Consider the following 15,678-nt stretch of genomic DNA (forward strand, 5'->3'; position numbering starts at 1 on the left):
GTATTCTGCGCCCAGAAGACAGGGAAAAATCTGCGTTGCAGCCCTGCCAGCAGTGGAAGTTAAAGTTTTTATTTTTTTAATTATTTTCAGCGATTTAGCAGGCAAGGGTTTTGTAAATGTTTTTTTTGTTTTTTCCAATTATTTTGTTGTTCTTTTTTCCCTCTACCAAGGCCTCTTTCGCAGCGCTATCGGCCCCGGACTAAAGTTGTTGAAATTCACAGTTTGAGCCACGGATCCTCGTGCAACACCAATTTTTAGCGCTGCGCAAATTAAAGGCTGACTATCCGGCCTACTAACGGTAGCGAAGCAAAAACAGTAACTTTGGCCTAAAAATACAGTTTTCACTGAAAACAGAGTTTCTAGCTCTTGAAACCTAAACTGAAATCCTGACATCTACTTGAAATTTCAGTTCTTAAAGCAAACTATTAATAGAAGCTTCTGAAAAGCAGTTCTGCAAAAAGTTGAAATTGTTCTCAAGATTCCAAAATGATAGCATCTCTTTTTCCCCAAAACGCAAACATTCCTGCTGTCTTCAAGGATATCTCCAAATTTTGCTTGAGGGCACAAAACTCCTTTGCCGAAAATGTCCCTTCTGAGAAAGGAATTTTAATATTTCCACATATGAATGCTTCTTTGCAAAAAACTAAAAACACATTACAAAAAAGACAAAACTAAAAACACAAGCATTTTTCCAATGAGCTTCCCATTTCATGATGGTGATTTTACTTATGGTCAGTCTACAGGTCAAAGCTAACCATCGGGTTTTTTTCTATTTTCAGTCCTCAATAGTCACTACGTGAGACAGTCCAATGTTGCTGGATAGCGACTGAAATTCTGCTGAAAATGCTGACTGGAAGAGAAAGTAGGGTGGAGAAAATCAGCGAGTCAACGGACTTTAAGAGGATAGGGTTTACTTCAGATTGCATCAGCCAGAACGGTGTCTCCCACTAGAAGGCAGATTATGTTCATTTTAAAATGGAGAGTCTGCTCTGTCTAATTGTGTTATTCCAAGTCCATATCAGGTTCAAAAAGATGTGTAAAAGTGGCTGTAATCCAAAGATGAAGTTAAAAAAAAAACTGAAGGATTCTAGACTTTGCTGCTGGACACGAAGAAGGAAGACTCAAAGAAAATATGTACGACATAAATTGAGGTTAATTTTAAAGGGCAGAACTTGGAAAATCTAGACTAAAAAAAAATTCATACACGGCTTTGGGAGTCACTGGCAAGGCCAGTATTTATTGCCTATCCCCAATTGCCTTCAAAAAGGTGGTGGTGAACTGACACCGTCTTGAACCGTGGCAGTCAGTGTGGTGAAGGTACTCGGCTGTTAGGAGGCAGTTTCAGGATTCTGACCCTGCGACGATGAAAGAACTGCGATATATTTCCAATTCAGAATGGTCTGTGACTTGAAGGTGGTGGTGCTCCCATGTGGTCGCCATCCTTACTGCTTCTAGGTTTTGAGAGATTGAGAGTTTGGGAGAGGCTGTCGAAGAAGCCTTGGTGAATTGCTGCAGTGCATTTTGTAGATGGTACACACTTCAGCCACGGTACAGAGGGAGTGAATATTTAAGTAAAGACTTGGATTTATATGGCGCCTTTCACGACCATCGGACATCTCAAAGCGCTCTACAGTCAATTTGCGCACAGCAAGCTCCCACAAACACCAATGTGATAATGACCAGATAATCTCTTTTTGTTATATTAATTGAGGGATAAATATTGGCCACAACACCGGGGATAACCTGCGCTCCTTTGATCCATGGGATCCTTCACATCCACTTGAGCAGATGGGACCTCGCTTTAAGGTCTCATCCGAAAGACAGCACTACCGACAGTGCAGCACTCCCTCATTACTGCACTGGGGTTCATCCTAGATTTTTGTGCTCAAATCCCTGGAGTGGGACTTGAACTCTCAACCTTCTGACTCAGAAGCGAGAGTGCTACCCACCGAGCCACGACTGGTGGATGGGGTGCCAATCAAGCGGGTTGCTTTGTCCTGGATGTTGTTGAGCTTCTTGAGTGTGGCTGAAGCTGCACTCATTCTGGCAAGGGGAGTGTATTCCATGACACTCCTGACTTGTACCTTGTAAATGGTGACAAGGCTTCACGGAGTCAGTTGGTGAGCCACTCGCCACAGAATACCCATGACCCCCCCCCAGATATTGATGGCGGGGATTTAATAAGATAGTGCCATTGTATGTCAAGGGGAGGTGATTAGTCCCTCTTGTTGGAGATCGTCATTGGCTGGCACCTGTGTCATGCGAATTTTACTTGCCATTAAGTTAGAGTGGCGCACATAGGTATGTGTATACTCTGGCCTAATTAGTGACTAATTTCAAAAGTATTTCATTGACTAACGTGCTTTAGGATGTCCTGAAGTCATAAAAGGCACTATATAAATGCTAGTCTTTATTTGCTGTACCTACTGCTTTGCACTTGTACATTAATTACTTGCTGTTAGCCTGGATTTCCATTTTTTCACCCCATGTGATCTTTTACATTCACCCAAGAGGGCAAACAGGGCCTTGGTTTAATGTCTCATCTGAAAGATGGCACCTTCAACAGTATTGCACTCTAGTGTCAGCCTAGATTATGCATTTAAGGCTCTGGAATGTGACTTGAACCCACAACTCCCTGACTCAAGGCAAGATTGCGACCAACTGAGCCAAGGTTGACACCTGTATTCTATTGTTGCTGATAGAATTGGCGACTTCTCCAGACAGAAACGGACATGTCACCGCGAACCTGTTGTGCTTTAATCCAGATCTGATACTCTTAAACCGACCCAAGTGCAAGAATAAAAGTGTTTATGAATGATTAAAATTGTTTCTATGTATAAATGTTAAAAGTGTAGATTATACCGAAAGGCCCATTTGTGTTGAAACAAAATGGAAGCCCACAGAGCTGCTGCATGGGTTGTGTGTATTGGAAAGGCATTTAATCTAATCAAGAGATGGCTGAGCCAGGCCAGACAGCCACATGTGTGAGGAGAACCAATAAGGAACTGCCCTGGAACCAAGGTCCAATCATGAGTCTTTCAGAGGGACAATGGCTTTGAGAGGTATAAAGAACTCAACGAAAGACTTGTCTCTCTCTCTTGAACCAGCCAGACAAAAGGGAAGTAACATACATCACTATTATAACCTCATTGTATCTGTTGTGACTAAGATGAATGTGTGTGTCTCTGTGTGTGTGTGTGTTTTTTTTGAATAAAGTGTTCCAATTGTTTTAGAAGAATTGTCTCACTGTCAAATTTAATGCCAGAGATTTAGAAATCTTACACAAGAGGACCAGGGAGAGACTGTTTCGCGTCAATAACAAAGCACGATAACACAGGGTGAAACTGACCCAAGTTGATGTTTGAGTGAAGTTTGTTCCGAAGGTGTGTGAATCTGTCGGCTGAGGATGATCACGATTTACTGGGACTGGGAGACTGAGCCAGAGACCTCACCAATTTTTCCCTCCGGCTCAAGTGAACCGCATACAAGTGGCTCCGTGTTCACCTTGCTCGCCACTCTTCCAGATTGCTGTGATCTGAGAGATGAGAGATATGGCTCCCTCCCCGCTTCCCAAAGGCAAACAAACAGAGAAGCTAATTCAACTCGAAATCTGGAATTGCGACAAATACACACTTAAGGGAGGGGAAGTCATCTTCCAAATGTGGATCTTGTGCTTTTCAAATTTGAAAAAGAAATGTATTGCAGAAAAGAAGATGCAATGATCCTCGCCTTCACATTGCTGTCATCAACATATTCCTCTCATGTCTTCAAAGGCAGAACTGAAAAGTTGCGGCTAATTAATAAAACTAAGCGTCAATATATATTTTTTGGCTGCTGTTTTAATTGTAGCTTTAACATGCGCTAGTAGGAACAGGGACCCAGGTTTAGGGTCAACAGAAGCACTAATATTTTAGGGTTAGGATAAGACAAACAGGAGAAAGATTTGCATTTACATTGCGCTTTTGAACAGCTTTCAGACACGTCCCAAAGTTCTTCACAAACTTAAATGTAAGGTTTATAAAAGCAACATTAATTCCCAGAAACAGTATTACTCTGGAGTAGATTTTACCAATTAGCTGTAACTGAGGACACCCAGCAGGAACTCGGGTGTGGAAATCAGAGGGCCACAAAATTCTGTCCATTTATTCTGATGTTAGTGAGGAAAGTCACGTTGGGGAAGGCTAAACTCCATCTGTAAATTCTCAAAATATACATCCTTGGTTTGTGCAGTTCGACAGCAGGAGCACAAATTTATAAAATCGACTCCTAAAGACTTCAAACTGTGTGCACTAAATGGTGACAAATCTTACTAAATATTTTCATGCAAAACATGTTATTGCATTATACTTAATGGGTAACTAAATTATAATGAGTTTGGAGAACACCGACAGTCAGATATTAACCAAGTTGCTCATTTTATTTGAGCAAGGCATTTTCTCATTATTTCTATGCCAATTATCTCCTCCCTTAAAAGAATCAAATCTTTGGCGGGTAGAGTTCTACAGGCCTTGACCAATTGGACTACTCATAATGAACCTTGACACTGCATATTCAAGCTATTCAACCATGAGAGTTTTGCTCTCCAGCCTGATTTTGTCCACATTTCCAGCAGAGGTCACTATGGCCCAAATTTTCCCCAGAACTGGGCACCGTTTATTCGGCACCCAGTGAGTTTTTTGGCGTCGAAGCCCAGTTCAAAGATTCCCCAGTGTTGGGGCACCGGTGTCTACTACCAGTGCCAGAATGTTTGGCGCCAAGGTTCCCGCACCATTTCTGGGCTTAAGGCTAAGTTTCCTCCCGAACAAAAATTTATAAACCGGCACACAGACCGTAGAAAAAAGCCTTCCCTTCAGTTGGAGAAATCCGCGCTGGCCCGTTCCTATCCCCGGCCGAATAGACTCCCTCACTAATACTTTAACTTTTAGCACAATACTACATTGCCTGTAAGTATAAAAATAAAAATGTTAAATGAAAACTTACCAATAATTCTGCTCCTGCAATGTTAAATTTTATGGCCTGAATGCAGTTTAAAAAAAAAACATTTTCCATTGATATTTCTGGGTCCGAAAATCATCAAAAAATCTTCAAAGATAATCCACCAGGCTCCATCGTCTGAGACATCCACCAGGTTTTTCCAATGAAGCTGGAAAAATGAAGCTTTATTCTGTGAACAGCAGGGGCAGCCTTCTGCCGTTTCTCCTCGTTGACTGCAGCCGCTGCTAGCCCCGGGCACATGCGCAGTGCTTTTTTCCCCTGGAGCGCATGCACTGTGCCGTTCCGGCACGCACTGGAAGCCACCCCGAGAGTTCAGCTCGGGCAGCGCCGGTGCCAGAAGATGCGCATGGTGGGACAAAACTGTGTTTTTTTTTTTAATTTTCAGCACTGAGGGGCCAAATTAAAATGGGCATCCAGCGAAGTGAGCGCCATCGACATGGTCAATGTTCTCCTCACTCAGGAGGCTGCCACGGCCAACTTCTACTGTCACCTGATTGAGATCAGGAATCAAATCTCAGGTTTTATTAGATAAAGTCACAGCCTTTGGGAGAAGCTGAGCAGAGTGCTTCTAAACCATGAAGACACCAATATGGAAACCAGAGCCAATTCGGAAATCCTTTTGGAACCAATGTAACCATTCAGGTTTACTCCCGAATTCAAAACTGGGCATCCAGCTGCAGTGCAACTCAAGTTGGCTCACCCTAAAATCCATTAATCAATGACACGGTAATTTAATTACACAAATGGATTTTACCAAAGCTAGTACAGGGTATATGCCGATGCTTGCAAATTGTACTCTTGCTGCAAACAGAAGAGGTCTGGACCATTACCAATCTAAGCAACAGAAATCAATATACTCAGGATATTCATTCCAAAATAAGCTTACACCATCCACTTGCAGCTGGCCACCATTCTAAGACATAAGTTAAAGTTCGCTGCCCAAGACACAGCTATAAATGCAGGTGGAATCAGCTCCAAAGTTAAGACAGAAATGATTTCCCCCCCACCCCAAGCCGAAAACATCTTGTACTGTCTACACGTTTGCCATCAATAGAAAAATTTTTTCCAAATTACCCGAGGAAAACACACATTAGTTCTACCACATAATTCCAGTTTTCGAAGCATCTTGAACTGCACGATTTGTTCAGAATTCCAGATTCACAGTGCATGATTGGCAACAAGGGAAATGTCTGTTGCCAGATAACATTCCATGATACAACCCTCATTAAAACAGCATTAATAACTGCAATCAATTCTACTTCCTTACTGAATGATTCAATTTCCTGTACAGTAATGTTAATTCTATTAAAAGCCTGTTCTGAAATATTCTTCACTTGTAAACCCCAAGGGCTGGATTTTTGGGCGAAAACACAAGATTTGCGTGAAAATTACCGTTTTCGCTTGTTACCGATTTAAGACCTAACTTTCAGCCTTTGGGGTCTGCGCCATTGCAAAGGGAGGCGTTGCACAATTATTCACGCCGCAAAAACGCAATCCTCGCCAACTTTAGTGTGGGGCCGGGAGCGCTGCGAGAGAGGCCTGAGGGGGTGTGGGGGGCCGAAGATTCGAAAAACATTACCAAGACTCTTACCTAACACATCGCTGAAAAAGTATATAAAAACATTAACTTAGCTTTTTTTCCAGGTTTTCCAACTTACCGCTGCTGGCAGGGCTGCCCCGCTAGGTTTTACCTGGCAGTGTTCAGGGCACAGCATACAGGTCGGGTGAATGCCGAAACTCAGACAGTAACACAATCAGTCGTTACATGTCCGGCGCAGCTCTGGCAGCGCCGCCGCAAACAAGGAACTAAGGTTCGCGACCGGGCTTTTGCCGCAGAGGGTCAAAACGCGGCGAAAACCCCGTCACAAACCAACCGAAAATCCAGCCCCAAGGCTTTCCAAGATAAACACTTCAGACAGAATACTAATTCATGGCTTTGGCTTTTTTTAAAAATATATATAAAAAGGCAACCTCTTGCTATCCAGTTCATAGTGGGTTAAATTCAAACTCACTAATAGAATTTAGGGTCCTGAATTGCAAAGTTGTTGTTCAATTATTTTTTTCTTAAGAGGTAGTATAACTAGATTGAAACAACAGAATCTAGTCTTGACACAAGTAAAGTTACAGCAAGTCATTAGGTAATAGTTTATGCGCCAAAGTCCTTCATCTTAGGAAATGGTCCTATGAGCACAAGCAAAAAAAAAGCTTCAAGACATCAGTATATCTTTTTAGGTCACAGCCCAGACTGATAGCCAACATTTGTACAACCTCGCAGACGACTTTACTGATCACTTAACTGGCTCATGATCCAAGGGGTCCATGTAAACCTGTCACCAGTTTTATGCAACACTCCAGAGTCTCAGGCATTTGATTTGGTTTCAGCCTGCATGCAATTAACGGCGACGGGCTGCAGGTTTGAAGTGTACCGAAGGTTCAGCTTTTTAAAAGTATTGGAGGTCTTTCAAATCCTACCATATGGAAATCTCTCTACACAGGAAAAAAAAAAGCTTTGCCTTTCCATGAAACTTGTGTGTGTGGCCCACTAAAGTAGGCATAATCTCTCTCTCCCAGCATCATATTCAATACAATTTCCACAGACAGCAGTAATTCAAGGTTTAAGTGGGGTAAGCACCTGGGCCTCTTAGAAGCATGGCTAAGGTCTTAAAATATCTGACTTTCTAACTAAGCCTTTAACTGAAATCACTGGACAAAATTGCTAACATCACCACTTCTTAATTGGAACTAAAAGTTTCAAACACTAACACAATGAAAGTATTGGTAATACCACACATCCTGCTCTGTGCAGAACCAGTCAACTATTTGCAAAGAAGCACATTACATGTTATACACACACACACACACACACCTTTATGGGTGTGTGAATATTGTGTAAGGAATCCCATCACCCCTCCCTCCCAGTCATACATACAGTATTGTGTGTGGCGGTAAATTATTGGGGCTACTAATTTAGTCGATTAAGACCTAATCTGAAACTAAATAGCATGGAGAGCATTGCTAGAGTTGGACACAAAAAGCTTTTGTAAAATAGAAAGACAAACCAAAAATATGATTTGAAAGACAGATATTGGGAGCATCCTACACATTGTAATTCAAATGCAAAATGACAAAAATTCTCAGCAGTCATGAGGAAATTTTGAAATTTCATTTTTTGTGGCAACATCTTACAAATATAAAAACAAAACTGTATGTTAGTTTTGATGTCCACGAGATGACTACACAACTTGCGGGGGGGGGGGGGAAATTGATATTCAATTGTCAGCCACCTATTTCTCGCTGAAAAAAATTGGCAGTCTGGGGTGCTCCTCGACCACCCCACTGACTCCCAAGGCCCACCTGATGCAGTATTCAGGCTGACTTGTAAATGGGCAAGCGGTTTTAGGCAGGAGGCTGCTTAAATATGCAAATCATAATCAGACACTGGTTGTAAGATAGCATTTGCAACTTTCAGGTACAAATAGATAGGGCATACACTGCATAAGCTTCACTTTCTTAAACCTGGCAGTGAACATCCAAATCAGCCGCCCTGCTCAAAGCCCAGATTTTGTGGGGTGGAACTTTTGTGGAGCCTAGAGGAGCAGACATGCTCCTCCTGGCTCCACAAAATTACTGTGGCCTATTTCTGGCCAGTGCTTGACCACTCTGGGATCAGGTCACCCTCCTCCAGACCAAACTGCTGGCAAGCTCAGTGCAGGAGGCAGCCAATTTACCACCTCCGTATAACCGACGAGCAGTAGCACGGGTGCCCACAGCTCGCTGGTAGTAATTAAATAACACCTACACCCAAAAACTGCTCCGGCCTCACTACACGGACTTAAAAGTTGCGAAGCCGCTTCACCAAATTTACACCCGTTTGGGAGAATTGGCATCCCGCCTGCCCCCGCCCCGTACCCTCCCGGGTCCCGTTCCGTCCCTCCCCTCCCGTCGTTAGGAATTAGTATACCCTTCTCTTGTTGAAATCCTTAAAATTTACAAAGGAAAAAGATCACCTACCTTGTAGGAGCTTCTTTGTTCTTTGAATGATAGGCATCCTTGCCACATCACAGCAGCATAGCCTTGCTCAAGTTCTGGGGAACCATGTACTGAGCATGTATATAAATGCCATGATATTGCATACAAGTAGTGTCACACGTGGTCTCCTGCATCATACAAATACAAATGTGCACTTCAGTTTCAACACTGTTAAAGATGCCAAAATTGATACTACAGGGTATATAGGATCTGTGCCACTGGGATTTTTGCCTGAAGCTGAACAAAAACTAGTTAAAACACAAACTCCGTCACTCCCTGCTGTGCCTCCAAATAGATAAGTTGAGGCCTGGTGTCTGAAGGACGCCAACCCTGCAAGGTAAAATCCAAGTTGTTTCATCATTTTGCATCTTTCACATACTGCACTTTAGCCTACTAAAGTGGAAGGGAGAGAGAAAAATACCAGCTGTTGGGACCAAGGTAGGTCAAATCTAGACAGTAATGTTTAGTGAATTACTGAAAAATGCTCCACGAAGCAGCATCATGTATATCATCAATTGGAATCCAAATGAGAGATTCCCAAGGAGCAGCCATAAAATGGTGTTCGCAGGAACAGGTGCTGGCTATTCAGTACGTCAAGCTTGTTCTACCATTCAATGAGATCATGGCTGATCTGCGACCGAACTCCATATACCCAGCTTTGGCCTATATCCCTCAATACCTTTGATTCACAAAAATCTATCAATTTCAGATTTAAAATTAATCTAGCATCAATTGCTATTTGTGGAAGCGAGTTCCAAACTACTACCACCCTGTGTGTGTAAAAGTGTTTCCTAATTTCACTCTTGAAAGGTCTGGCTCCAATTTAGACGATACCCCCTTCGTCCCAGAATCCTCAACCAGTGGAAATAGTTTCTCTTTAGCTACCCCATCAGTTTCCCTTAATATCTTGAAAACTTCAATCAGATCATCTCTTAATCATCTAAATTCTAGGGACTACAATCCTAATGTGTGTAATCTCTTTGTAATTTAACCTTAGGAGTCTGGGCATCATTCTGGTAAACCTGTGCTACACTCCCTCCTTCCTAAAGTTGTGATGCCCAGAACTGCTCACAGTATTCCAGGTGTGCTCTAATCAGGGCTTTGTGCAGCTGCAGCATAACTTCTACTCTCTTGTATTCTAGTCCTCTTGATACAAAGGCCAGCATTCAATCAGCCTTTTTGATTAAAATGTCACGAACATGTACAGAAAATAATGAGCTATGTACCCAAATCCCTTTGGGCCTCCACTGTTAGTTTTTCACCATTTAGAAGGTACCCTGTTCTATCCTTTTTTTTTTCCGGTCCAAAATGGATGAAATAATTTGCATATATTGAAATCCATTTGACAGTTTTGTCCACTTACTTAGTTGATCGATATCCCTTTGTAATTTTATGCTTTCATCTACAACGCCGGCTATCTGAGTCATTGGCAAATTTGGATAAATGGTTTTCTATGCCATTATCCAAGTCATTAATAAATACTGTGAATAGTTAAGGTCCCAACACAGATCCCAGTGGAGCACTGCTAATCCCATCTCACAGATTCGCCCTTAAAAATTGTCCCCAGGGTTCTTCCTGCAAGATAGTAGAGTGTAAAAATGCAAACTATCCATTTGGTTACCCATTCCTTTGTTACTGGCTTAACAATTCACTAAATATATTCAATTCACTAAATATATTCAAAAAGGAGTTAGATGAAGTCCTTACTACTAGGGGGATCAAGGGGTATGGCGAGAAAGCAGGAATGGGGTACTGAAGTTGCATGCTCAGCCATGAACTCATTGAATGGCGGTGCAGGCTAGAAGGGCCGAATGGCCTACTCCTGCACTTATTTTCTATGTTTCTATGTAACATAGATCCTTGCATCACAAGAAAGTAAAAACTGCAGAGACTGATTAAAACTTTTCTGGGGAAGGCACACAACTGAAGATTCTTCAAGCATCCACACAGTAGAATGGGCGTTCTAGTTCGGACTTGTGTGGGAGGGGGATAAACTACTTGCCCCATTGTACCAGTTCCTTCCATCTCTGCAGAAAATAGATTTCCCACAGAAAAGTAAACGGCACACAAGATTTGTTTGTATTCACAATTATTAGTGGTACAGCAATTCCATTGTCTCAAAGTGGATACACATATACAGGTATTGCAGAGCAGTATTCTGAAAGATTTCTTAGTTTGTATAAAATGCATCAATGGCTGCTCCCCAACAATCAAAAACCTGAACCATCTGCACCACAAACCCAAATAGAATAAGGTAGTAAACCAATGTCTCAGAATTTTGGAAGATGTCTAACAACACGAGTCATGTCAGATGGCTTAGAACACCATTGCACATTTTTTCTTTCAGTCTGTTGTACAAGCTCTATTGATAGATGCCACTGGGGATGATGAGTGACACTATTCAGATCATTTTTCAATAAGCAATCAATTGGAATGTCTCCAAAGCCATGTGTAATATTTGTACCTCCCCTCCCAATAATGTTTCTCATTATGGTTGTATTTTGTGAATCCAAAGCAAATTTGGCAAGTTACAGCACCATGTCTAGCAGAGAAACATTTTATTTAACACTTGGAAGCTGCAGCAATGGTGAATAGATTATTACATTTTCCACCGTCTTTAAAGCCTTTGGCAGATGTTAGCTGGATCAACTAGTCTGCACTATGGAGGCACTTACTTTGTTTATGATGTATTACATGGGTCAGTGCCATACAGTAAAACACATGGCAGCTGGGGAAAACTGATAAAAATTCATTGGTGCCTTTTTTCAACTGCTCATTTGTTTTTGCCTGCTTCATTTGCTCTCTACATCATTTTGGGAGGACGGGATTAGTCACTGGTATGACCATACGATCAGAAAAAGCATAACTTCTGTATGCTTTTCTGGAAAAAGGATAGCCTCTTACCAATGAATCTCTAGAAAAATAACAATGCATCAGTCTCTCGAGAAACACAAAAGCCTGGACAAAGATTAATTAATATCTAATACTGTATCAGTTTAATCTAACCTAAAAATACCAGAGATTTTGTCACAATTAGTCTTACACAAGCAGCAATGAGCCTTTAGCTAAAAAAACACGTGTCACGGTCTCGGGGTACTGTGTGACACGGGTAGACGACCAACAATGTAGTACAGGTACAAAGTATCTGCACCATGCAAGTGCATTTTCAATATATTGTTTTTCCACAACTTGCGAAGCTAGACTATACTCCCATGATGTGTGTTGGATGCAGAATGATAAAAAGGAATATCCTAGTAGGTTCCTGTCATGCCAACAATGATTTGCTTGGGGAACTCAGTTGTGAAATGGGAGAAAATAACTGGAGGGGAAAATAACTCAGTTATTTTCTCCCATTTCTCAACTGAGTCCCCCAAGCAAATCATTGTTGGCAGGACAGGAACCTACTTCAATGTCTCTACCAATGCTAATTCTGGATGTTTTCTGCTCCCCACACAAGTGACACAGCAGAGATTGCATGCTCATTGTCATGGAGAATTGGGATCACTCCTGGAGATCAGGCACTTGTGTTTCACGGTGGGCTGTGCAAGAGTGATGACCCTGATGGCAAATAAACAACCCCAGAAGATCCATCAGGTGGCAGGCTCCCAGTATTTTTGTCACCTCATTTGTGGAGAAAAATAGCTACAGCCGATTAAAAGAAAACCTTGCTTTACCTAGAACAAAAAAAAACAATTTTGCGCTTGCCGAAGTGTCCCTTTAAATTTGACACCCTCTCCCTATTGTATTAGTGGCGGTGAAATGGCATGATGCATGTCCAGATATTGATGGGAAATCTCCAATGGTGACCGATGGCAGAGAACCAGAACCGCTCTCTAACCCATTTACTGCCTCTCTCATTAATTGTCTGAAACCAGACAGTAGCAGGTCAGGCAGCCCAAGCCAGAATACCATGAAGCTCTGTCTCCAATGGTGACTGTAAAGTTACCCATTTATGTTAAAGCTCTTCGGTGGGAAGGGATAATGAATAGGGAGAATTAGTCTTGCTTTGATGCTCAGAAAGCAGAATATGTAGTTCTAAGCAAGTTTACTAACTTCAATTAAAAAAAATTGGAAAGCTATATTGTGTAGACACGGGTTGCCACACTGTTCAGTGCAGGTCTCCCATCACGTGATACAATATGGCATACACTATCCAGAACCTAATGCAAGGTGCAGTTACGTGGCAATAGAATATCTTTTCCTCTACCCAAAAAAGAAATTTTTTGAACAAAACCACACACTGCCCATTTCTCTTCAGCAGTTAAGCAGCACACAATTGTGGTTGCATTACACTTCCACTGGCTTTTGTCCACAAGTCAAACCTAGCTCCAAAAATGTAGTACGAGTATAAAAAGAAACGGAAGATCACATTGATCCCTCAAATTATTTAACTTACAATAACACAAATAATTATATTTGCTCGAGGACGTGCAAAATTAAAGTTCCCTTGACCAGTTTACAGTGCAGTCTTGTTCTTCTATCCAGTCACTGAACACAATGTACAGAGTTTGAAGTTGCATGAGTTTCCCCATTTAAATAAAAATCTATATTAGCCTATCCCAAATCGCAGAATAATTTATTTTACATATACCATTTGTGCACAATTTGATGCCAAGAGACTTGTACTATAAAATTTAATATTTCAACCAGTTTAGTCTGTATCCTCGTGAAATTTCTCAATTGGGATCATCTGGTCTATTGTGGAATGGACATCTTTAAAAAAAACACATTTACTGCTATCTAATTGAAGTTCATTTATTGCTTTGTAGTTGCGTTATTGCAGGTTGCTTGATTGGTTTGTGCAGGTGTGGAAAGAGCAGTTTTAAATTTTAAACTGTGCAACTCAAGAAGAGTCTGGCATTACAAATACAGATGTCAATCCTGTGTTGTGTGGCTTCAAAACTTTTCCATGCACCTTTAACTAAAGTTTTAAACTGTTAGCTGATTGTGATTAATCACAGTCATGGGGAACATGAACAGGGCTGTATAAAACTTTATAAGCATTAAAACTATACTAAAAAAAAAAACAGAAAGCCATTAATAGCACTCAATATTTTAATCCACTCACTAGCACAAATGAATACATTACTTAAAACTTTCCACAACATGAAATCTGGATACTATTAACCAAAGCAGGTTTGAAAGATGCCATTCATATAAAATATCAGCAATAAATATGTACAAATCTAATGGCACTAGCAGGAACTCAGACTAGTAAGTTGAAGTGAACTGGTTTTGATTAGGGCGGACATCTAAATCCAAACTTAAATGGTTTCAATCTGCCTACAGGATGTGGGCATTTTTAAGATAGACTCATTGTATCTGAATCAAGGGTGTTTGAACTATTTATACTTCAATTCAGTTTCTCTTTCATTTAAATCATTGATTTTCAAACTGAAGTCACCAGATGCTAAGGGGTCCCCCAAGGTCATATTTCTGTCTGCTTGACAACAAACTTCCTTTTTCTCTGTCATTATTTATTGCATTTATTTATTATAAAGCAACAGAAACAACATTGTCTGTAAAAAAATTTTTGAGTATCTGCCATATCTTTTGAAAGTTAGGACAGGAGTTCCCCAACAGGGCATTAAAAACCTGCACAATATGCCCACAAAGCAATGTTTAAAAATGATTAGGCTCACTGAATTCACTTTTTTTTTAAAAGTCATTATTTCTTTTGACGCAAAATATCAAAACATATTAAGATTGTAGTCAGATTTCTCAAGCTCGAACATATGGGATTACTGCAAATGGTTTTAGTCATTTAATCCTACAATTACATTTGGAGGATTCAAATCTCTACAAAAATAAAAGTACAAGAGGGGTTAGTTTCTGACTTTGCATCCCCAATGGGAAACCTCGCTTACTGGGTGCACACATGGATATACAGCATGTTGTGAGCAGGACTTTCTGACCACAATGGTCGGAAAATCACGCACAGCATGTGCCCGACTTTCCAACACAAACTCCCAGCAGGCAAAGTCAGAAAATTACTCCCAACATGTTCATTATATTCCAGTTTCATTAAGCATTCAAGTCATAACATATGTTGGCTGTTTGTGGTGCAATATTGTTGGCTATTGCAAACAAAACATACTTTATAAAAAGCCTGCATTAAATATGGCTTGTTAAGCTTTCAGTAGAAATCTAAATTTGGGCATCATTGCTAGTATTCCATTAATCTTTTGAAAAAAAAAGGAAAACTACAGCTCTCAGTTGCTCACTGGATTGTGTATTTTCCAGTGTGAATCAGCCACAGACCAGCAGAGACCCAAATCGCCACACTGCCCTGAGATACCCAATAGGGTGCTGCAAATGGCCTTACCATTTCTGCAATAGGGGCAAAAGACATGGTTAGAAGGGGACAGGTTTGACCTCCCAAATCCAAACATTCCAAAACCAGGACATCGCGCTGATCCATGGAGGGGTCGTCCAAAATCCAGACTTTTTTTTATATACAAACAGCGATAACAGTATTTTTTGGGGGGCATTTTGTGCCAAAAATACCACTAATCACTCCGCTTTTAAAAAAAAATAAAGGCCCAGCAGTAAAAAAAAAAAAATCAGCATAACCGCGGTCCTCGCCAACTTTACTCCGAGGCTGATTATCGCAGAGAGAGAAAGGCCTTGGGAGGGGATCTGGAAGAAGGAGAG

General features: G+C 41.1%; 1 protein-coding gene across 3 annotated transcripts in view; it reads right to left on the reverse strand.

Annotated features, from left to right (window-relative positions):
* mllt3 (MLLT3 super elongation complex subunit) overlaps positions 1–15,678 on the reverse strand; it is a 191,137-nt gene that overhangs the window by 154,022 nt on the left and 21,437 nt on the right. The window contains exon 2 of one of the 3 annotated variants that reach the window (XM_070880993.1): positions 9,007–9,152. The exons of the other annotated variants lie outside the window; for them this stretch is intronic. Within the exon in view, the coding sequence (XP_070737094.1) occupies positions 9,007–9,043 (37 nt within the window). The 5' untranslated portion in view covers positions 9,044–9,152. The remainder of the gene's footprint in view (positions 1–9,006; positions 9,153–15,678) is intronic. 3 annotated transcript variants of the gene reach the window in all.

Source organism: Pristiophorus japonicus, chromosome 1 (genome assembly GCF_044704955.1).
Source record: "Pristiophorus japonicus isolate sPriJap1 chromosome 1, sPriJap1.hap1, whole genome shotgun sequence".
Classification (NCBI taxonomy): domain Eukaryota; kingdom Metazoa; phylum Chordata; class Chondrichthyes; family Pristiophoridae; genus Pristiophorus; species Pristiophorus japonicus.